The sequence below is a fragment of the Chlorocebus sabaeus genome, chromosome 10, assembly GCF_047675955.1.
Source record: "Chlorocebus sabaeus isolate Y175 chromosome 10, mChlSab1.0.hap1, whole genome shotgun sequence".
Taxonomy (NCBI): Eukaryota; Metazoa; Chordata; class Mammalia; order Primates; family Cercopithecidae; genus Chlorocebus; species Chlorocebus sabaeus.
The window spans coordinates 3,410,032-3,435,220 of record NC_132913.1 but is presented as its reverse complement, the minus strand read 5'-3'; the positions used below and the strand labels follow the sequence as shown (position 1 = coordinate 3,435,220).

The window sequence follows — 25,189 nt, the reverse complement described above, 5'->3', positions numbered from 1 at the left end:
CCCTGTGGTATGAGGGGCTGTTTGGCTAGGAGACTTCATCTGAGGGAGCAGAGTTGGGAGGAGGGACTCTCGGTTAGGCCATTTGAGGCTCCCCCTATTTCAGATGTCACAACATGACATAACACTGAATCTTAAATTTAGGTCTTACACCACAGTTGTTCCATATATTTTGGATCTGGGTACCAGAACTCAAATATATTTCAGTTTTAAGCACATGTAACTGACACAGTGATATTACATAGCACACATAAAAATGCTACCATAACCCACGTTAGCTGGGAATGCTTCAGAGTTACTTATAAAAAGTTCTATGGACTCAGCAATCTCCAGTGTCTTCTCCTTTCTTCAGCATGATGAACTGCTAGAACTCCACCTACCAGCTGTAGTAACTGGGCGGCACAGAGGTGAACTTTCCAGCCTTGAGCACGACAGGATACTCCTTTCTGATTAGCTATTTCCTGCAGCATAGCTTTCTTCTCCTCTGGAACCATAAAAAACAAAAATATGTGTTATTTCAGTGTTTAAAAAGGTAAATGATTTGTGTTCAAGCAGTGTAAATGCCATTATTTTAGTAAGAATTTTATTATGTTTTTGAGACAATGGTACAATCTTGGCTCACCGCAACCTTCACCTCCTAGGCTCAAACGATTCTCCCATTTCAGCCTCCCAAGTAGCTGGGACTACAGGTGTGTGCCACCATGCTGGGCTCACTTTTGTACTTTTTGTAGGGATGGGGTCTTGCTATGTTGACCAGGTTGGTCTTAAACTCCTGGGCTCAAGCAATTTGCCTGCCTTGGCCTCCCAAAGTTTTGGGATTAGGGATTACCCGGCCATAAGAACTTCTTTCTTTGAGGTAATGGTTTCATCTAGGAGAGGTAAGCCAAGAGGACCCCAGGCTGCTTACTCCCCTCCTTCCCCTCCACTAAGTGCTACCTCCTAAAGCAGGGCTGTCTCTCAGAGACAAGCTTGCCACATGTCAAGCCAGGGCCTCCCCCATCTCCAAGGCCCTGGCTCAAACATTTTGCCGGAAGAAGTGGGCTGTAAAACAGATACCTTCTAATTTCTTCCTGAAGGAAGTGAGTCCATTTGCAAGAGTGTGAAGAAGTTCAAACCTAAAGGTGCTCCTGAGAACAGTGGAGGCTGTGGTGAAGGGAACTGGGGGAGATTTGTGGAACTAATGAAGATATAGCCTAGACTATGTGCAGGCTGGTTTGAAGGAAAGAACAAAGCATAAGAGGTGCTGGGATTACAAGAGGGAGCCTTTCTAAGGGCAGAACAACTTTATCAAATCAAGAAAGAACTCTTCTTTTTCTGTTTTCGAACACTGTTTATCATGAAAAGGTATTTAATTTTGTCAGATTTTCTATATTGACTGATACAATCATGTGATTTTTCTTCTTTAGCTTTTGTTGTGGGTTGGCTTTCTTCCCGAAAGATATGTTGAAGTTCCTTGGTACCTGTGACTATAACTACACTAGAATGTAATGTAGGCCAAGCGCAGTGGCTCACACTTGTAATCCCAGCACTTTGGAAGGCTGAGGCAGGTGGATCACTTGAGGTCAGGAATTCGGAACCAGCCTGGCCAACATGGTGAAACCCTGTCTCTACTAAAAATACAAAAAATTAGCTGGGTGTGGTGGTGGGTGCCCGTAATCCCAGCTACTCAGGAGGCTGAGGCACAAGAATTGCTTGAACCCGGGAGGCGGAGGTTGCAGTGAGTTAAGACTGCACCATTGTACTCCAGCCTGGGGGACAGAGCGAGACTCCGTTGCAAGAAAAAAAAAAAAAAAAGGTAATTTGGTTAAGAAGTCATACTGGATTAAGGTGAGCTGTAAATCCAGTGACTGGTGTCTGTACAAGGAGGGAGGGAGAGAGAGAAGTAGAGAGAGAAAAGGAAGGGGACAGGAGAGAGAGAAAGGAGGATGGGAGAGGCAGAGAGACAAAGAGAAGAATGCCATTTGAAGACGGAGACAGACTGGAGTGGTGCAGGTGCAAGCCAGGAACACCAAAGATTGCCGGCAATCACAAGAAACCAAAGAGGCAAGGGAGGATTCTCCTCTACTGCTTTCACAGCCAGCATGATCCTATCAGACCTTTATTCTGGACTTCTAGCCCCCAGAACCATGAGAGAATAATTCGTACTGTTTTATGCCACCCAGTTCACAGTACTTTGTTATGGCAACCCTAGGAAATTAATAAGGCCAGTTAATAGGATGAATTACTTTGGCTTTCTAATGTTGAACCAGCTTTGTACAGCAAAAATAAATTCTACTTGGTCAAGGTATATACTGCTGGATTTGATTTGCTAATATTTTATTAATGCATTTTTACATCTATATTCATGAGAAATATTGATCTGTCGTTTTCTATATTTGTACACTTTGGTTTTGATAGCATGAAAATATTGGCTTCATAAAATAAATTTGGAATGTCCTTGCCTACATTTTAAAAGACACTGCTGAGAAGGGGATCATTACCTGGTGAGCCGATTCTCTTATCAGTATGTAATGTCCCTCTGTGTCTCTAGCAATTTTCTTTCCTCAGAAGTTTACTTTATGTGACATTAATATGGCCACTCCTGCTTTTTTGTAAATTAATTTCATATTGTGTGGATTAATTTCGTATTGTGTGCATGCGTGGTTTTTTTTTTTTGAGACGGAGTCTCACTCTGTCGCCTAGGCTGGAGAGCAGTGGCATGATCTCGGCTCACTGCAAACCTCCACTTCCCGGGGATTCGTGTGATTCTCCTGCCTCAGCCTCCTGAAGAGCTGAAATTACAGGTGTGCACAACCATGCCTGGCTAATTTTTATATTTTCAGTAGGGGTGAGGTTTCACCATGTTGGCCAGGCTGATCTCGAACTCCTGACCTCAGGTGATCCACCCACCTTGGCCTCCCAAAGTGCTGCGTCAGTCACCACGCCTGGCTTGCATGTGTTTTTCTAGCCTTTTACTGTCAATCTACCTATGCCACTGTATTCAAAGTGAGTTTCCTGTACACAGCACATAGTTGGATTGTGTTTTTTCATTGATTGGGCCAATCTGTGTTTAATTGGTATGTTTAGACTATTTACATTTATGACAATAACTAGTATGTAAGGCTTAGGTCTGCCACATTACTATGTGTTTTCTGTACTTCTTTTCTTTCCTGTGAGGTTTTTTTTTTTGAGACAGAGTCTTGCTCTGTTGCCCAGGCTGGAGTGTGGGGCGGTGGTGCGATCTTGGCTCACTGCAACCTCTGCCTCCCGGGTTCAAGAGATTCTCCTGCCTCACAGCCTCCTGAGTAGCTGGGATTAAAGGCGCCCGCCATCACGCCTGGCTAATTTTTTTATATTTTTAGTAGAGACAGGGTTTTACCATGTTGGCCAGGCTGATTTTCAACTCCTGACCTCCGGTGATCCACCCGCCTCAACCTCCCAAAGTGCTGGGATTACAGGCGTGAGTCACCGCGCCTGGCCTCCTGTGAGTTTTAGTCTATCTTCATGTATTTATATATATAATTTATATGTTATTTAGTAGCTTAGGCAAAATAGCTGCACTAAAGTTTCATGGTCAAGAGGCACTGTGTAAAGGAGGTTAGCACGAGTCTAGTGGAACAGAAGATTCAGGGATCGCAAACCTTTCAGCTGTCAAGTTATCTTTCTTGAGACAGTTTTTGAAGAGCAAGTCCCAATAAACATTTAGACTCTTGTAGTGTGGCTGGAAATGCTACTGAGCAAATTCCTAAATATTTTTCCTATGGAATTCTTGTGGCATGAAGAGCTGTTCAGTGGTTCATAGCCTCCTTCCACTGAAAGGCAATATTCCCTGACCTCTGGAAATCTCCTTCTTTCCCAACCTCAGAGCACACTTGTGAGGAAGAAAAGCCGGGAAATGCAGCCGCCTCTGTACTTCCATTCAGAGACTGAACTGTTAGCTTCTCCACCTCTGCTTAATTAGTCAGTACTCCATCCAGGTGGGACTCATCTTGAGCCTTCAGGAAAACCCTTTGAGCAGTTTCCAAATGGAATTTATGTAAGAGAATGGGAAATGTGACCAATTATCTACAGGCTCACATTTCTTTGTACATATATCATATCCGAGATTAATGGCACTTAAAAAAGTCCATCAGTAGAAATATTTGCAGGTATTTGCAAAGTACTATCAGCACTTTCAATCATATGTGGGTTTATTAAAAGGTTATTCTCAGGTTCTACCAGAACAACAAAACATTCATTGAGGGCTTACCTTAGACCACTCCAAGAGCTTCGTATATATATTAAACAAAAGATCTTCTGGCAGAAATGCTTACAATGCGTGTACATTTTAGCATCTTAGGAACTACTGTGGACTTAACTGTGTTATACAGTAACCCAGTACAGCTCTTCCACAATGACTCTGGAAGCCACCGGTCTCCTCCATCAGTACTTTGGGAGCTGTTAACACGTGGATTTTACAAAGACCAAGGCTGTCACTTAACCATTAAACTGCAATTCCAATAAATACACACAGCTTGCTAGGGCAAAGGGTAATTTTCTAAGTTTTATATTCTACAGGATAGACTTAAACACTGAAGCCTCAAGATGTTGTAACAAAAATTTATGGTTTTTTGAAACTGGAAAACTGTGGTTCTGTTTTTCTCTTCTATTTTAATTAAGTTTATACCAATTTCATGCATTAATACCAAACATTTCTGAAGAAACTAACCTTTGACCCGGACGTCACTGTACCTCTGAAAGTGGTGGTAAGCAGCTTTCCAGGGGTTCCGATAGTGACGAAGCAAAGTAATGGGGGGTCTCGGACGCACTGGGACATACCTCACACCTTCCTCATCTATTACAGAGAAGACATTAAACAACTTATTAACATCGTCAGCAATCCTCAAAGTTCAATTCCAGTAAGCGAGGCATGACTGAGGCTGACTATGTAGCGAGCCTCTGGGCTGGACTCTGACTTTACTGGGAAGCGCCATGACACAAGTCAGCCTGTGACCATTACCAATATACTCCTTGGGAGGAGACTTGCGCTTCTCAGCCTTGACCAGAAGACTCTTGGCAGTGGACTTCTCATCGTCAGTGCTGTTTGTCTCCATCATGTCACCTTCTTCTGTTGAGATCACGTGCTGCTGCTTTCGAGGCTTTTTCCTTGGGGAGGCACCAGGCGGTAGGTCGCTTGTAGGCATGGACAGGTTGTTTGCCAGCAACGAGAGAGATGGAGACACAGTGTTGGCAGCCAGCGGAGGAACTGCTGTCATAGGAAAAGGAGCACACATAGCTGTAAGAACTCAAACACAACGCAGTTTGACTTCCTTCCTTCCAACAAAGACTGATTAAGAAGACAGCACAGAGCACCAACGTTTATTGAGTCTTCCTATGTGTCTGGCGCTGTGCTAAGCACTCTGCGGCAGAAGCTGCACACTCCTCCCTAGTAGCCCGTATCTTCATCTTCCTTAGTTCCAGGACCTCCCTTTGACAAGGGCACAATAACATTCAGCTAAAGAATGTACTTCCTAGCCTCCATGACAGGTGTGGTCATCTCAGATGCAAGTAGAAGCATTTTGTAGCACTTTCAGGAAGTTTCCAGGAGGGAGAGAGAGAGCAGGTGTGACCTACTCCTTGTGTTCTTTCTGTGATCCTGGAACTCAGATGAGAGGGCTGCAGCATCCCCAGCTGTCCTGAATCAAGAGCATGAAGGTCAAATCCTAGGGGTGGTGGAGCGAAGAGGTGGAAGGAGCCTGGCTTTCTAACAATTTGATGAAGTCCACACACCATCCCTGAACTGTCTGCCTCAGGACTTCTTCCAAAGGAGGTAACAGGATCTTATGAGTTAAGCTACTATTTTTCACACTTTTTTAACATAAATGTCTAGCAGGTAACCTATTAACTCATTATCGTAAAAATCATCCTAATACGTAGCCATTATTATTATCCTCCAATTCACAGATGAGAACGTATGGCACAAGTCACACAAGCATGAAGTGGGCAAGCTGGGACTGACAGAGACAGTCTGGCTTCAGAGCTCGCACTCTCACCGACCACAGTGTGCTACCTCCAGATAAAAAGATGTGTTGTGAGGATGTAAACATTTGCTTGGGCTTGTATGAATCACACATCTAGGAACTTAAAAATCATGTTAAGGGCTCACCTGAACTCTTCTTTTCACTCTACCACATACTTGCCCTATTTTCCTCTACCCACTCTGCTGCCCACTCCCAACAGTCATATCCTAAACTTTCCTGTCGCCGTTGAATAGAAACTGCCTCACACCCGATCTCAATTTCTAGCATCCAACTCCCCAGGTAAATCCAACTCTCTTTCTAGGTTCTTCCCCTCAGTACTCAGCCTCCAGCACTCCTTAGGCCTACAAGGAACTATCACCTGTTCACCCAACCATGTTCCTGCAGTCACCCACCCCTCTCATGTCTATCCTCCCCCATCGCCAGGTCTGAACCCTATAATCACTGGATTCCTTTTCTTCCTTCATTGTCGCTTCCTTTTCTGGCTTTGCTCACTTAGCAAAAGGACAAGAGGTTAAATCCTATTCTCCAACCAGTCTGCACCTATGCAACCGAATGTCGCCAGAGGGCGACACACTACCATGCCGACTGGCCTCACTGGGACAGCCCTCTCTCTCTGCTAGGTCCAGTCTCTCGCGCGATGCCTGCTTCACACCTTCCTCTCCCTCAAACACTCGATGCCTCCGCCACCATTTGTACTCTCAGTGGATGGCCTTGCTTTCTATTTTACTGAAAAAGATAGATGCAATCACAAGAACATGTCCATCAAGTCCCACCACCTCATTTCCCCCTCTCCACTGTGGCCCTATATTCTCCTTCTCTCCAGGCTTTTGGCAAAGGCCAGCCTCTTCAGGTACACACAAATCCCACCCACTCTCACCTCCTCAAACAATGCTCCAGGAATTCACAACTTTCTCCTGCATCCCCAATTCTTCTCAGTCTACTGGATCATTCCCATTAATATACAAAACTCTTATTTGTCCCATCTTTAAAAAATCTTCTTCTTGGCCAGGCGTGGTGGCTCACCTAATCCTAGCACTTTGGGAGGCGAAGGCAGGCAGATCACAAAGTCAGGAGTTCAAGCCCAGCCTGGCCAATGTGGTGAAACCCCATCTCTACTAAAAACACAAAAATTAGCCCAGTGTGGTGGCAGGTGCCTGTAATCCCCACTACTCAGGAGGTTGAGGCAGGAGAATTGCTTGAAACCAGAAGGCGGAGGTTGCAGTGAGCCGAGATCATGCCCCTGTACTCTAGCCTGGGTGAAAGAGCACAACTCCATCTAAAAAAAAAAATCTTCTTGACATCATGTCACTTCAAACACCTTTTTTCTCTTCCTTTAGAACAAATGCCTCAAACGTGCTGTTCATATATAATGTCTCTATTTCTCCCGGCTTTCTCCTGAACTTGCTCCCAGTCATGCTTTTACCCCATCATTACACAAAAACTGCTTTTCTCAAGACCTCTGTGACCTCTGCTTGCCAAATTCAAAGGTCACTGCTCAGACCTCATCTTCCTGATCTCTCAAGAGCATGTGATCCACCTGATCATTCTCTCCTCCCTGAAATATTTTTGTTCTTGCAGCTTCCAGGACACCACACACTGTAAGTGATATTCTTACCCTGTGTTCCCTCCATCCAGCCTCCTTTGCTGGACTTTACTTCCTCTCCCATCTCATCATAGTGCACTATCCTAAGACTACATCATGGACTGCTTCTGTCTTTATCAAGATACATTCATTCCCTAGGTGATCTGAACCACTCATCCAGGCTCATGACTTCAAATACAGTTTCTATATATAATAACAACTCTCAAATTTGTATCTGCAACTTCATTTTCTATTCCAAAAACCAGCCTCATAGATTCAACTATTTATTTGATGTCTACATTTGAAATGCCTAACAGACATCTGGAACTTACCCTGTCAAAAACTAAACTCCTAACCTTTCCCTACAAAACATGGTTCTCCTGCAGGCTTTCCTGATTCAGTCAATGGCAACTCTGTGGCCTCCGACTGCTAAGGCCAAAATCTTGGAAGTTGTCCCAGATACTGTTCTCTCACACTCAGCATCCAATCATGAAACACACTTAGCTCTACCTTAAAAACACAGAATCCTACCACCTCACGCTACTTCCGCCACTACTGCCCTGGCTGAGCCTTCATTGTTCCTTGCAATTAATGCAACAGCTGCTTGACAGGTCTCCCTGATTCCATCCCTGCTCCCAGAGTCTGTTCTTTCCCCAGCAGCCAGAGTCTTTATCTTCAGTCCTAAGTGAGCGCTTAGCACTGCTCTGCTCACACTCCCTGCTCTGCTCCAACAGCTCCCTGCCAACCCCAGCAAAGCCAAAGCCTTTACAACAGCCTGTGGGCCCTGTTCAACCATGATCTGATCCCGCTGCCACTCCCCTTCTTACTTAGCTCCAGCGACCTTTGGTTCTTTGCTATATTTTGAGCACATCATGCATGCTCCTATCTCCAGATTTTTGTACTTACTGCTCTCTGGCCTGGAATACTCTTTCCCCGGATATCCTCATGGCCAGCAACTTCATTTCTTTAATGTCTCTACTCAATAGTCACTTCCTCAGTGAGGCTTTCTCCTAAAACCTTTATACAAATTCCAGTCCTGGCTACAACTTTCCCCTATATTTCGTTTCTGCTTTGTTTCTCCATAGCACTTATCACCCAAACATACATATACACACATACGTACATATGTAATTTAGTCATCTTTTTATCTTTTGTCTCCCTTGCTAGAACGTAAGAGCTAACAGGATAAAGCTGCATTTGTCTAACACAAAGCTGCTTTGTCGTGCCTAGAACAATTTCTGGAATAGACCCCTGTAGGTTGAGGTAGGATTACAGGCAGTTCCCTAGCACAGAGAGGTAAAGGGAACCAGCCAAAAAGAGCAGATGAGTAGCATAACTGAGGATGCTTCATTTCCCCTTCTGGATTACTTATGGTATCTTTCAAAGAAAGGGCCAAGGCTAAAAATATCCACAGAAAGAGATTTCATGGCAGAATAAATAGATGAGTAAATAAACAGGAGATTAAAAAAACTACAGACACAGCACAATCACACCTCTATCAGGCAAACAACATGAGAAACAAATGGAGGCCTTCTCACTGAAATAGTAGGTAATACTGGATACCAGAGAACAAATAACTTACTTTCTTCTTTGGATTTGTTTTTACTTCACACAGTTTGTATACTGAATATGTTACTTTTGTAGGAAAAACAAAATTACACAATAAATTATTAAAAAAAAAAAGAAAAAAAGAAAACCTCTCAAGTGACTTGACTTTCTCAAACCGGAAGTCTAGAGTTAAGATGAAGTGGTAAAGGGAGAAATGAATTGCTTTAAGATTTTACTAATCACACATAGGCTTTTCAGCAACATAAATCTTACCTGATTGCATAACAAGGCAATGAAACTTGGAAATAAACAGTACTATAGCCATATTGTGACCCTTTTACATAGTAGCATTTTCTTAATGCATGCAAGGAAACTACATTGAAGGACATCCATGGGGAAATACTAATCTCTTTCATGATTTTGGCCAGAAATTAAACTTAATTACAAAAGGGAAGCAAAGTAGTTTTAGTTTTCACAATGAGTTCATTGCTTTCTTCTATTTATCAAAAACGAATGACATGCAACATCTAAAATGGGTATCAGGGAGTCTCGGCTGAGGGTCATAGAAGAATCTGGATGCTGGAGGAGAATTAGGGAAGCGGAAGAGGCAACTGCCAATGGAGAGTATTCTATGGACGGACTTACCAGAAACTGGCCTCATGATATCCATTGGTTCTACTTCTTCTTTCACTTTAATTTCAGGAACAGGAGGGCCCAAGACGGAGGACAGACTGCCACCCACAGTGACTGATGGAGGTGGTGCAGCTGCAATGGTGGTGATGGGTGGAGTGATGGGGACCGCTCCAGGAATGGTTGAAAGGGCAACGGCTGGTTGTGATGGGGGACTGGCTGCTGCAATCATAGTTGGAATGGTCGGTGGAGGCTGCTGGGCAGTTGGAGGGACGGCAATGGTAGGCTGATCATTATTTTGATTGGATACAGTCTCCATGGACACAGTGACGGGAGTGGCCATAGACACGTGGATTTCAGACTTGGGTTTGGCACTAAAACACAAAAGAAAAGCACATGTAGCAAATAAGAAAAAAACTGCCTTCATCTACAACATCTCAGAGGATGGGTATTTGTCCAATTATTTCTGTTCAGCACACTGCACAATTGATACTCTATTTCTTTTTTAATTTTTAATTTTTAAAAAATTTTGAGACAGGGTCTCACTCTGTTACCCATGCTGGAGTGCAGAGGTGTGATCTTGGCTCACTGCAACCTCTGTCTTCTGGGCTCAAGGGATTCTCCCACCTCATCCTCCCGAGTAGCTGGGACTACAGGTGTGTGCCACCATGCCAGGCTAATTTTTGTATTTTTTGTGGAGATGGGGTTTCACCATGTTGCCCAGGCTGATCTCTAACTCCTGAGCTCAAGTGATCCACCTGTCTCGGCCTCCCAAAGTGCTGGGATTACAGGTGAGAACCACCACGCCCAGCTTTAATACTCTATTTCTTGACTTTAAAGTTTAACAAAGCAATTTTAAATGTCAATCAGGTTTAAAAAATATACTGTATGTCCTCCTCCCACCAAAGTTTTTATAAGCAGTAATAAAATTAACAACAAAATAACACTTTAAAGAACTCACTCAAAGTCATATCGTCATAGCACAACCAATTTTCATAATATTAATATACATTTTCCCCCAGAATTCCTTAATATATATGTTGACTTTGGAGTTGTTATTTTTCTGGGTTTTTTTTTTCTTTCTTTTCTTTCTTTTTCTTTACAGTTGTAATTGAGAGGGACTGAGGTTGAGCTGATTACTAATGGCCAATGCCTAATCAACCATTCCTGTGTAAATGGAATTTCCATAAAAACTCGAAAAGACTGGATTCAGGAGCTTCTGGGATAGCTAGCACGTGAAAATTCCTGGAGGGGCGTGCCTGGAGAGGTCATGGAAGCTTCACATCCCTTCTCCCAGGCCTTATGCGTCTGTTCCAGTTGGTTGGTCATCTGCATCCTCTGTAATAGCCTTTATGAAAATAGGTTAATGTACATAAAGTGTTTTCCTGAGTTCTGTGTGCTGTTTTAGCAAATTAATCAAAATGCATGGGAACTAGCTGGTCAGAAGAACAAGTAAAACCACCTGGGGCTTGCATTTGGCATTGAAAGTTTGGTAGTCCTGTGGTACTGAGCCCTCAACCTGTGAGATCTGACACTATCTCCAAGTGTCATAATTGAATTGGAGGGCACCCACCTGGTGTCTTTTGCAAATCTGGTTGGTTGGTTGCTGGGGAGACATCCTCCCCCAATTCTTACTAACCAAAGGTCACAGAAGTTTCTGTGTTGTTGCTGAGTGAGAGAAGACAAAAACACTTTGGCTTTTACTCCTATATTCTCAGATGAGCAACTGTATACTTGGGATTTTTAACCTATAGAAATGAAAATACTGAGTTGGGCACAGTGGCTCATGCCTAAAAACTCCCAGCAGTTTGGGAAGCTGAGGCAGAAGAATCACCTGAGGCCAGGAGATCGAGACCAGCCTGGGCAATACAGTAAGACCCCATTTCTTAAAAAAAATTTTTTTAAATTAGCCAAGTGCATTGGCGTGCACCTGTAGTTCCAGCTACTAAGGAGGCGGAGGCAGGAGAATTACTAGTGCCCAGGAGTCCGAAGCTGCAATGAGCTATAATTGTAACACTGGCACTCCAGCCCGGGCAACAGAGGGACTAGAAGTTCTGGAATATAAAAATGTAAATGCTGAAAGGGGAAAAAAAAGAAAAAACACTAGAGAGTCTGAACTGCATATTTCAATAGGCATAAGAAAGAACTGGCTAGGCATGGTGGCTCACGCCTATAATCCCAGTGCTTTGGGAGGCCATGGCAGGAAGATCACTTGAGCCCAGGAATTTGACACCAGCCTAGTGAACATAGGGAAACCCCAAAACTACAAAAATACAAACATTAGCTGGGCGTGGTGGTGTGTGCCTATGGTCCTAGCGACTCTGGAGGCTGAAGAGCAGGAGGATTGCTTGAACCTGGGAGGCTGAGGCTGCAATTAGTTATGACGGCACCACTGAACTCCAGCCACAACACAGCGAGACCCTGTCTCTTTAAAAAAAAAAAAAAAAAAAAAAGGAGAAGATAAATTACGGCAAAATATTAAAACAGTTATATCTGTTTGATTACTATTATTTTCTCTATTTTCCCAGACATTTACAGATTTTCATATTGAGAAGGCTTTAAGATAAATTTGAAGATATCTAGAAAGAAAAAGAGAGAAGAGAAAGAGATAGTAAATAAATAAGAGAGAAAAGATAAAGAAATCAATTCAAGAAGTTCACCTGACAAAGAGTTTCCCCCAAAAAAGGGATGAGATGGAAATTGAGTAGCAGAAAACAAATTATGAGAGAAATAAGATTTCCCTGTACCGACCAACACAGGTTTTCAGACTGAAGAGACCACTGAGTATCCAGCACATATAAAAACAACCAACTGGTACAACAAACCACCATGGCACGTGTATATCTATGTAACAAACCTGTACATTCTGCACACGTATCCCAGAACTTAAAGTATAAAAAAAGGCCGGGCACAGTGGCTCACGCCTGTAATCCCAGCACTTTGGGAGGCCGAGGCAGGAGGATCACGAGGTCAGGAGTTTAAGACCACCTGGCCAACATGGTGAAACCCTGTCTCTGTTAAAGATACAAAAAAATTAGTGGGGCGCAGTGGTGAGCGCCTGTAATCCCAGCTACTCAGGAGGCTGAAGCAGGAGAACCGCTTGAACCCGGGAGGCAGAGGTTGCAGTGAGCTGAGATCACACCACTGCACTCCAGCCTGGGCAACAAGGGTGAGACTCTGTCTCAAAAAACAACCAACCCAAATTCTACTGTCAAGTTTTTGAACATTGAGAACAAAGATCATTAAAGCGTTCAGAAAGAAATGAACATGTAAGATATAAAGATCAGCACTCAAAAATCGTATCTGGGTTTTCAAAAGTAAAAACAAAATGTAGAAGACAACAGAGTAATACCTTTATATGTATGCCACACTCTCTCTCTCATATATATGAGAATGAGACAGATATGAGAGAGAGAGAGAGAGAAAGAGAGAGAGAGAGAGAGAGAGAGAGAGAGAGAGAGAGAGAGAGAGAGAGAGAGACTCCCTCTCACTGTGTTGCCTAGGCTGGAGTGCAGTGGCATGATCACGGCTCACTGCAGCCTTAAACTCCCAGACTCAGGTGATCCTCCTGCCTCAGCCTCAGTAGCTGGGACTAAAGGTATGTGCCACCATGCTTGACCAGGTTTTGTATTTTTTGTAGAGGCGGAGTTTTGTCATATTGACCAGCTAGTCTCGTACTCCTGGACTCAAGCAATCTGGCTGCCTTGGTCTCCTGAAGCTCTGGGGTGAGCCACCACACCCGGCTAATATTTTTAAAGAGCAATGATTTCTCGTCTAAAGTTCTGCCTGCCATTCTATCATTAAAGAGTGAGGAGTTGTGTTTCAGGAATGATGGAGTAGACATACTTTTTCCTATTCCTCCCACAAAGTATCGCTAAAACTTGGGAGTGTTATATATAAACCAAGCGCAACGAGCTGCTGAAAAGTGAGGAGAAAAAGGCACATTGTCTAGGGACCTCAGGACCCCAGGAATGGCACAGCAGTCAGTTCCCTGGATTTGCTGTTTGCCTTGTGTGTCCTGGACAGGGCGCTGGAGAAGCTGACAACATGGAAATGCCAAAGAGCAGAGAAAACAAAAGTCCCAAGAAAAGCCTACTCTGTCTTGCCCAAGAACCAACAGAAAGTGGTGGCTTGACTTGACGAAAATCCTGTAGACAATAATTGCTCTACTCCAGTGAAACGCCACAGAAACAACTGTGGCCTTGGCAAAGGCTGAGAAGAGTCTAGACTTCCCTGGCCAGGTTGTAATGAGGGGCCTCAATCTCCTCCCCAACCCACTACTCATGCAGTATCATCACAGGCCAACCGGGAACCTGGCCTTCACTGATCACCCGACAGTAACAAGGCAACGCCCCCCTTCCCTGCTGGGGCAGTATGAGGAGGCCTGCTAAAGTATAACCTATACATAAATCCAGTCTTATAATTTAACACTTCAAACGTCCAGTTCCAAACAGAAAATCACTCATCAAGAAACAGGAAAATCGCAACTTGAATAAGACAAGAGATGAATGATAAAGGAATTATCTGACAAGGACTTTAAAGCAGGTATTATAAATATGTGTTAATATGCAATTATAAATTCACTTGAAATGAAAGAAAAAATAGAAAAATCTTAGTAAAAAAATCAAAGTTATAAAAATTTTGGAACCAAATAGAAATTAAAGAAATAAAAAATATAATAAGTGAAATAAGATGGTCTTGCTGTGTTGGCGAGGTCTTCACAGGCATGATCACTGAGCACCACAGCCTCCAACTCTTGGCCTCAAATGATCCTCCCTCCTCAGCCTCCTGAGTAGCTGGGACTATACAGGTAAGAGCCATCGCATCTGCCTTAGAATCAATGAGGCCGAAGACAGATCAGTATAATTAGCCCAATTTGAACAATACAGAGAAAACAGACTGAAGAGTGTGGATAGAATAAAGAAGTTTTCTGATACGCCAAGTATCAAAAAGTGACATCTTGGGCATTCTGTCACTACTACTGAAGAGGTGCTCTTACAAATCAAGGGGGTAAATCAAGAAAAAGGAAGCATACAGGCTCTGGGTGACAAGGTGTAGGGAATTCAGAGCCTGGCGGAGAAAAGAGGCACCAGGAACAATAGCTCGGCACCGAGACCAGACAGGCACCAATACAGACTGGGGCAGGCAGAAGCAGGGCTTCAAGGAGGGATGTGATCAAGAAAAAGCACAAACGACAGAGATCTGACAGGTTTCTCATTTACAGCAGTTCTATAGGTTTGGTGGAAAGTTTGAAGATGAACTAGTGATACCTGGAAAAACCTATACAAACATTATAAGCCTTGTAGTACGACATGACTTAAAATTAAACTTACTTATATTGACAGCTATTGGATTTCCTTTTTAAATCTGTTTTATATTTTTCAATATCTTAATTTTCCTTTAAAGCTTTTTTGTTTTGAATTAATAATACAGTCACATGTTTCAAACGATATATGGAGAAAGCTCCTTGATATACTGGATGGGTTCATCCACTATTAACTTCCACACAATATCACTATATCTTAGCATTCCATTGACTCTAAGATGGCAACAGTTATAAAATGAACCATTATTTTGTGCACACTTAAAAATACAGTAACTGAATTCTAGAATATTAAGATGTCATCAGTTTTAAGATACTGATTTTAGAGATGCTATGGTTTTAAAACCTTGTTTCTCATAATCAATAAAATATAATAATTTCTTGTATGACCTTATAGTACTTATGTATGTAGACAAAAGCAAATACAAATGTTTTTTCTTTTCTTTTTTTTGCGACAGAGTCTGGCTCTGTTGCCCAGACTGGAGTGCAGTGGCACGATCAGGACTCACTGCAGCCTCAACCTCCCAGACTCAAGCAATCCTCCCACCTCAGCCTCCCAGTAGCTCGGGACCACAGGTTTGTACCACCACACCCGACTAATTTTTGTATTGTTTGTGTAGATAAGAGTTTCGCCATGTTGTCCAGCCTAGTCTCAAACTCTTGGGCTCAAGCGATCCACCCGCTTCAGCCTCCCCTCCCCAACCCCTCTGACAGCTGAGACTACAGGGGTGTACCACCACGTCTGGCTAATTTTTTTTTTTTTTTTTCAAATTTTAGTAGAGACAAGGTCTTGTTATGTTGCCCAGGCTGGTCTCAAACTCCTGAGCTCAAGTGATCCTCCCATCTTGGCCTCCCAAAATGCTGAGATTACAAGTGTGAGCCACTGAACCTAGCCCGAATGTTATTTTCTTACCCAACTTCCCTGCTTATTTCAAAACTGTCATAGCATATACCTCGTACCTTTTTTTTTTTTTTTTTTTTTGGACTCATTTGGGTTGCTTTTTTGACTTGTAACCATATTTTATTTACCCAGTCCCCTACTCGTGGAGTCTAAAGACCAATACAGATAACAACATTCAACAGACTAAAAAACTACAAATTTAACTGGGAATATCTGGAGGCAGAAGGTGAGCGGAATGCACACGATTCCCCAGGCTCTCCATCCTATCAAGAAATGCAATGCCCAGCCAAGGTGGACAAACCACATGCTGTCAGAGCCAGATTTCCCAAAGTATGTCACTTCCTTGCTTCTCTACACTAAGGACTTTGGGGAAAGTGAAAGTGGCATGAAAACTACAGGGGTGAGAGGAGGTGCTTCTGAGCTCTGGTGCTGACTGTTCAGGAGAGCTGCATTTCAGAGTGGAGCTGTCCAGGGAGCAGCAAGCCAGCTATCTTTCAACAGAGCCCTTCCAACTCTGGCGTGTTAGCTCTCGGCACGTTGACACCTCTGTCATCTGATATGTGTGCTAGTGTATCCGATTAATACATTACCACATATACCTGGGAAAGAAAAATGCCTCTGTAATTTTGGTAAGTGTTGCCAAGCTGCCTTTCCGTAAGGGTTATAACAGTTTGCACTCTCACCAAGAATAAAAACACCCAATTATCCACAGCTTTTCCAACAGCATATTTCAAACTCCTGGTATTTTGCCAGTATGAAAGGTAAAGGATGGTGTCTCAGTATGCTCTCAGTTTGCTCATCTCTTGATATAAAGCATCATTCCACATGTTATGGACCTTTGATACTTCTTTACCTGTGAACTAATTGTTCAAAAAGGTTGTCCATTTTTCTACTGGACTTCTTTATTATTCACTTCTGGCAGTTATTTATACACTATGAAGATGAGCCGTCAGACTGTGATATGAGTTGGAAATATATCTTCCCAATTCATCATTTGTCTTCCACTTTGCTTATGAAGTTTATTCTTGACAAAAGTAGTTTGTTTCTTAAATAATTTTTACTAAGTCAAATTTCTCTCTCTTATTAAAGACAGGGTCTCACTCTATCACCCAGACTGGAGTACAGTGGCATGATCCTGGCTCACTGTAGCCTCGACCTCCCAGACTCAAGCAATCCTCCCACCTAAGCCTCCTGAGTAGCCAGGACCACAGGTGCGCACCACCACGCCTGGCTAATTTTTGTATCTTTTGTAGAGATAGAGTCAGTCTCGAACTCCTGGGTTAGAAGCAATCTGCCCATCTTGGCCTCCCAAATTGCTGGGATTACAGGTGTCAGCCACCGCATCCAGCCCTGAGTCAAATTTCCCAAAACTTTCTTTTTATAGATTCTGAATTTTGAGTCATAATGTGATACGGTTTGGCTCTGTGTCCTCACACAAATGGCTCCCGTGATTCCCATGTGCTATGAGAGGGACCCTGTGGAGATGACTGAATCATGGGGGCAGGTCTTTCTCGTGCTGTTCTCGTGACAGGAACTAAGTCTCACGAGATCTGATGGTTTTAAAAAGGGAGAGTTTCCCTGCACAAGCTCTCTCTTTGCCTGCCACCATCCACGTAAGATATGACTTTCTCCTCCTTGCCTTCTGCCATGAATGTGGGGCCTCCCCAGCCACATAAATTTATCCATGGGTTTTTCTATCGTTATTTGCATAGAACTACATTAAGTTCAAAGTAGAAAAAAAACTTTTTAATTTTTTTATGGTTTATCTCGATTGAGTTAGTGTTAGGCAGGCAAACTAGAAATAGGAATGAAAGGAGAAAACAGAAAGCCCTTTTAACCCATTTTAAAATGTTCTCTGAGAGCTGAGCATAGGGGCATGTGCCTGTAGTTTCCTACTCAGGAGCCTGAGGCAGGACAGTGACCTGAGTCGAAGAATTCCAGGCTTTAGTGAACTGTTCACACCCACTGCACTCCAGCCTGGATGACACAGTGAGACCCTATCTAAAAAATAAGGAAATTTAGGCCGGGTGCGGTGGCTCACGCCTATAATCCCAGCACTTTGGGAGGCCAAGGCAGGCAGATCACTTGAGGTCAGGAGTTCGAGAACAGCCTGGACAACATGGTAAAACCCCACCTCCACTAAACATACAAAAATTAGCTGGGCGTGTTGGTGGATGCCTGTGATCCCAGTTACTTGGGAGGCTGAGGCAGGAGAATCACTTGAATCTGGGATGTGGAGTTTGCAGTGAGCTGAGACTGCGTTGCTGCACTATAGCCTGGGCAACAAGAGCGAAACTCCACCTCAAAAAAAAAAAAAAAAAAAAAAAAAAAAAGTAAATTAAAAAAGCCACAATGAAAGAATTATATAGCAGAATCAGTGGGCTGCAATGAAAGCATTATTTAGAAGAAAATTCATAGCCTTAAATATTTATGTCAGTAAAAGAAAATACTGAAAACTGTCAGGCTGAAAAACTAGAAAACAAACAAACAAAAATAAAGGAAAAATAAATATAAAAGCAGAAACTAATAACTTAGAAAAGAGACTAACACTGGCTCGGCGTGGTGGCTCACGCCTGTAATGCCAGCACTTTGGACGGCTGAGGCGGGTGGATCACCTGAGGCCAGAAGTTCGAGACCAGCCTGGTTAAGATGATGAAACCCCGTCTCTACTAAAAATACAAAAATTTGCCAGGTTTGTTGGCACACGCCTGTGATCCCAGCTACTCAGGAGGCTGAAACACAAGAAATCACTTGAACACGGGAGGCGGAGGCTGCAGTGAGCCGAGAAAGCGCCACTACCTACCCCGCAGCCTGTGCGACAGAATGAGACTCTCGGGCTCAAAAAAAAAAAAAAAATAGGCTGGGCGCGGTGGCTCACGCCTGTAATCCCAGCACTTTGGAGGTCAAGGTGGGCAGATCATGAGGTCAGGAGATCAAGACCATCCTGGCCAACATGGTAAAACCCCGTCTCTACTAAAAATACAAATAAACTAGCTGGGCGTGGTGGTGCGCACCTGTAGTCCCAGCCACTAATCGCTTGAATCTGGGAGGCAGAGGTTGTGGTGAGCCGAGATTGCGCCACTGCACTCCAGCTTGGCAACAGAGCAAGACCCTGTCTCAAAACAAAACAAAACAAAAGAAACAGAAAAACCCAGACTAACACTAACCCAAGTAGTTCTAGCTACTTTGGAGGCAGAACAGGGAGGACCACTCAAGCCTGGAAGGCCAAGGCTGCAGTGAGCCAAGCCATGATTGTGCCACTGCACTCCAGCTTGAGTGACACAGTGAGATTCTGTCTCAAAAACAAAAAAAGCGGGGGGTGGGGGGCTGGGCGGGGAGCGGGCATGGTGGCTTACGCCTGTAATCCCAGCACTTTGGGAGGCCGAGGCGACTGGATCATTTGAGGTCAGGAGTTTGAGACCAGCCTAACCAACATGGGAAAACCCTGTCTCTACTAAAAATACAAAAATTAGCTGGACACGGTGGCACATGCCTGTAATATCAGCCACTCAGGAGGCTAAGGCACGAGAACTGCTTGAACCAGGGAGGTGAAGATTACAGTGCGCCGAGATCACGCCACTGCACTCCAGCCTGGGCGACAGGGCGAGACTGTCTCAGAAAAGAGAGAGAGAGAGAGAAGTGTAATTAACACACGGAATTTAATCATATCTATTTCCCCTTATTATTATTTCGATTTATTATAATATCCTATTTATTTGTTGTCTGCTAGAACTGATGAGGCCTGAAAAACGTGAATTAAAGCCCCTGTGCTCCTAAGCTGCTCTTTGAAACCCTCCTCATACTTCTTGTAAATTCTGCTTTATGAGCCTTAACGCTACATTATTTGGTACACAGATATTCTTAACTGTTAAAACTTCATTGTAGGCCGGGTACAGTGGCCCACATCTGTAATCACAGCACTTTGGGAGGCTGAGGTGGGCAGATCATGAGGTCAGGAGTTCAAGACCAGTCTGACCAACATGGTGAAACCCTGTCTCTACTAAAATACAAAAAAATAAGCCAGGCATGGTGGTGTGCACCTGTAATCCCAGCTACTCAGGAGCATGAGGCAGGAGATTCTCGCTTGAATCTGGGAGGTGGAGGTTGCAGTGAGCTGAGATCATGCCATTGTACTCCAGCCTGGGTGACAGAGCGAGACTCTGTCTCAAACAAAAAAAAAAAAAAAAAAAAAGATAAATAAAATAAACAAACTTCATTGTAAATGAGATTCTTCAGCATTATAAAGGACCCTCTGTGGGCCAGGAGCGATGGCTCATGCCTGTAATCCCAGCACTCTGGGAGGCCGAAGCGGGCAGATCATTTGAGGTCAGGAGTTCGAGACAAGCCTGGCCGATATGGTGAAACCCTGTCTTTACCAAAAATACAAAAATTAGCCAGGTGTGGTGGCACGTACCTGTAATCCCAGCTACTCAAGAGGCTGAGGCAGGAGAATTGCTTGAGCCCAGGAGGTGGAGGCGGCAGTGAGCTGAGATTGCGCCACTGCACTCCAGCCTGGGCAACAGGAGTGAAACTACGTCTCATGAAAAGAAAAAAAAAGGACCCTCTGTGTTCTGCTTTTAAGCTGAATTCCACCTTTTCTGGTAAGATTTCAATTTGTTTACCTTTGCTTGATAAATCTTTTGAAAAAATATTTGTGTGTGTAACTTGAGTCCTCAGATGACATTATCTTTTTTCACTGGTATTTTAAAATTGGTTACCATGGGATTACAATTAGCAGTCTAAATTCATATCAATCTAGTTTGCATCGATACCAACTTAACTTCAATACCATACAAAATGTGAAAGGATGGAAAAAGATATTTCATGAAAACAGTAACTGAAAGAAAGCTGTGGGCCTGTATCAATATCAGAGAAAATGGATGTTAAATCCAAAACAAGACAAAGGACATACTATATTAATAAAAGATTCATCAAGAAGAACTCCAAGAACATCAAGAAGAACTGGGAGAAATGAGCAGTTACTAATGAAAGGGCATAAAGTTTCAGTTAAGCAAAAGGAAGAGGTTCTAGAGCTCTGTTGTGTGACACTGTGCCTACAATGAACAACAATGTACATTTAAACCTCTCCCCACCAGGGCAGATCTCATGTTGTGTTCACACCACAATCAATGAACAACAATGTACATTTAAACCTCCCCCCACCAGGGCAGATCTCGTGTTAAGTGTTCACACCACACTAAAGAGAAAAAGATACAGCAATTATAAACCTTCACACATCAAAGAACGGTGCCCCACGTAGCAGAATAAAGGAGATACTGACAGAATTAAAGGGAGAGACAGAGAGGATGGCACCCACCCAGGCTGGAGTGCAGTGATGTAATCTCAGCTCACTGCAAATTCCGCCTCCGAGTTTCAAGCAATTCGCTGCCTCAGCCTCCCAAGTAGCTGGGATTACAGGCAACCACCACCAAGCCCAGCTAATTTTTGTATTTTTAGTACAGACAGGGTTTCACCATCTTGGACAAGCTGGTCTTGAATTCCTGACCTCGTGATCGACCCACCTCAGCCTCCCAAAGTGCTGGGATTACAGGTGTGAGCCACTGCACCTGGCCGTAGCTGGAGATTTCAATACCCAACTTTCAATAATGGATGAAACATCCAGATGGAAACTTGGTAAGGACACAGAGAACTGGAGCACTAAACAAACTAGACCTAACATACATACAGAATACTCCACCCACCAACAGTGACTGCACGTTCTTCTCAAGGGCACATGGGACAATCTCCAGGACAGACCATACTTTAGGTCAAAATTCAAATTTCAAAAAATTTATAGACTGAACCCAAAGGATCTTTTCCAAGTATAATGGAACAGACCTAAAAAATCAGTATGAGAGAAAATGGAAAAATTCACAATGACACGTGAGACTTCTTTCCTGAGTCAGATAATGGTTTCGAACACATGCAGAACGCTTCCTTAACTTTTTGGCATCTTCATAATGTAACAGCTATAGGAAAGCATTTTTTTTTTTTTTTTTTAAAGACAGGGTTTCACTGTTATTGCCCAGAGTAGAGTGCAATAGCACCATCTCAGCTCATGCAGCCTCCGCCTCCCAGGTTCAAGTGATTCTCCTGCCTCAGTCCCCAGAGTAGCTGGGATTACAGGTGGCCCCCACCACGCCCGGCTAATTTTTTGTATTTCTAGTAGAGATAGGGTTTCGTCATGTTGGCCAGGCTGGTGTCAAACTCTTGGCCTTAGGTGATCTGTCTGCCTCAGCCTCCCAAGTGTTCGGATTACAGACACGAGCCACCGTGGCTGGAGTTTTTTTTTTTTGTTTTTTTTTTTTTAAAGACAGGGTCTTGGGAGGAGGAGGTTGCAATGAGCAGAGATCGCACCATTGCACTCCAGCCTGGGTGACAACAGCAAAGCTCCATCTCAGAAACAAAAAAAAAAGACAGGGTCTCACTCTGTCGCCCAGGCTGGAGTGCAGTGGCGCGATCTCGGCTCACTGCAGAGATCTGCCTCCTGGGCTCAAGCAAATCTCTCACCTCCCAAGTAGCTGGGACAACAGGTGCACCACCACACCCAGCTCACTTTTGTATTTTTAGTACAGACAGGGTTTCACCACGTTGGCCAGGCCAGCCTCAAACTCCTGACCTCAAGTGATCCACCCGCCTCAGCCTCTCAAAGTGCTGGGGTTACAGGCGTGAGGGCTCTGCGTCCGGCCTGACAAGCACTTTCAAGTTGTGTATGACTAATGCTTTCTCCATTCCTTTCTTATGTCTGGATGAGGCGCTGACAAACTATATCCCGGCCCAACACCAGTTCTGCAGATGAAGTCTTTCAGTACAGCCACACCAGACGTGAGGACTCACGGCAGAGACCACGCGGCTCACAGAACCTAAAATAACTTACTCTTTATTTTTCCCTTTACTGAAAACACGTACCAATCTCTGCTTAGATGATCAACAAAACAGTAAACGAAGTGCTATTGATAACTTCTGTGGAACAAGCGCTCCGACCAGGGCCAATTTCAAGCTGCCAATGTGGTCCTCAATGTGGAGTGGGGCAGAGGTTGGTGGTGGGCGGGGGGGGGACGTGAAACAGCACACCATTCTACATAATTATTCCATGGGAAGAAGGATAAAATTAGTTGAATAATTAGTAAGTACTGGGTTTTAAGTATTTACTACATTTAATTATGACTTTTTACCCAGTAATACAATTTTTTCAATGGTTGTCTATAACACCTGTCTCATAAAATTCCTAATAACGTATCAATCTGCTTCTGTGAGTCAGCACGAGTCAAGTTCGGCATCTCTTTACTTAATGTTTCATTTTGACCTTCCTGAATCACTTTGTGTTTGGCCGGCCTCTGTAGACAAGGCAGAGCAGAGGTGGGTTCTGCTTTGTAACGCAATCCGGAAACAGGCGAGGTAAGACCTGTATTCGTTTGCTAGAGCTACCACAACGAACCATCACAAATGGTGTGGCTTCAACAGAAGCCGCTTGTCTCACAGTTCCGGAGCCAGAAGAGCTACCACGACAAACCATCATAAATGGTGTGGCTTCAGCAGAGGTCGCTTGTCTCACAGTTCCGGAGCCAGAAGTCTGGGATCTAAGCGCCAGCAGGGCTGGCTCTTTCTGTGGGCCTGAAGGAAGGACAGACTATTCCAGGCCTCCTCTCCCAGCTGCTGCTGGCTTTGCTGGAAGTCTTCGTTATTCCTCGGCACCTTCCCAGTCTCTGCCTCCACGTTCACATCATGTGTCTGCCTGTGTCATTTCCCCTTTTTCTAAGAATACTAGTCATGGGTCAGGTATGGGGGCTCCCGCCTCTAATCCCAGCATTTTGGGAGGCCAAGGCAAGAGGATCACTTGAAGCCAGGAGGTTGAGACCAGTCTGTGCCATACAGCAAGACCTTGTCTCTACTAAAAAAATTTATTTAGGCCAGTTGTGGTGGCTCACACCTGTAATACCAGCACTTTGGGAGGCCGAGGCGGGCAGATCATGAGGTCAAGAGATTGAGACCATCCTGGTCAATCTGGTGAAACCCGGTCTCTACTAAAAATACAAAAATTAGCTGGGTGTGGTGGTGCGCTCCTGTGGTCCCAGCTACTCAGGAGGCTGAGGCAGGAGAATCTCTTGAACCTAGGAGACGGAGGTTGCAGTGAGCCGAGATTGTGCCACTGCACTCCAGTCTGGATGAGAGGGCAGACTCCATCTCAAAAAAAAAAAAAAAATTTTTATTTAAATTAGCTGGGCATGGGCCAGGCAGGCATGGCGGCTCACGCCTATAATCCCAGCACATTGGGAGGCCAAGGCAGGCGGGTGGATCATGAGGTCAGGAGATCGAGAACATCCTGGTCAACATAGTGAAACCCGTCTCTACTAAAAATATAAAAATTAGCTGGGCATGGTGGCGTGTGCCTGTAATCCCAGCTACTCAGGAGGCTGAGGCAGGAGAATAGCTTGAACCACAGTGTCGGAGGTTGCAGTGAGCTGAGATCACACCACTGCACTCCAGCCTGGTGACAGAGCAAGACTCTGTCTAAAAAATAAATAAATAAATAAATAAAAATAACAATAATTAGCTGGGCATGGTGATGCAAGCCTGGAGTCCCAGGTACTCGGGAGGCTAATGTGGGAGGATCGCTTAAGCCTGTATCACACCATATATCACACCACTCACTGTACTCCAGGTTGGGTAACAGAGCAAGACACTGTCTCCAAAAAAAAAAAAAAAAAAAAAGACGACGACCAGTTATATTGAATTGAGGATTCACCCTACTCCAGTAGGGCTTCACCTTGACTAACTACATCTACAATGACCCTATTTCCAAATAAGGTAGCATTCCGAGGTACTGGGAGTTAAGACTTCAACATGACTTTTGGGGGATACAACTCAACCCACAACGAAGCCACTGACATGACATGATATGACGCATGCTTGGTCTTACTTCTATCACGTATGCTCTGTAGGTTTTTTTTTTTTTAATCTTTCTCTCTCGCTTTTTTTTTTTTTTTTTTTGACAGGTTCTCATTCTGTCACCCAGGCTGCAGTGGAGTGACATGAACACAGCTCACTATAAACTCAACCTGCCAGGCTCAAGTGATCCTCCCACCTCAGCCTTCTGCGTAGCTGGGACTACAGGCCCATACCACCCCAGCTGGCCAACTTTTTTTTTTTTTTGTAGAGCTGGGGTTTCGCCATATTGCTCAGGCTGATCTCGAACTCCTGGGCTCCAG

General features: G+C 44.0%; 1 protein-coding gene across 11 annotated transcripts in view; it reads right to left on the bottom strand.

The window, feature by feature from the left end:
- The window catches only part of SAP130 (Sin3A associated protein 130), an 83,982-nt gene that overhangs the window by 3,833 nt on the left and 54,960 nt on the right, over positions 1-25,189 (bottom strand). For all 11 annotated transcript variants that reach the window (XM_037988131.2, XM_037988130.2, XM_037988132.2 and 8 more), the window contains 4 exons: positions 9,772-10,130; positions 4,976-5,224; positions 4,685-4,810; positions 378-481 (listed from right to left, as the gene is read on the bottom strand). In XM_037988131.2, the coding sequence (XP_037844059.2) occupies positions 378-481; positions 4,685-4,810; positions 4,976-5,224; positions 9,772-10,130 (838 nt within the window). The remainder of the gene's footprint in view (positions 1-377; positions 482-4,684; positions 4,811-4,975; positions 5,225-9,771; positions 10,131-25,189) is intronic.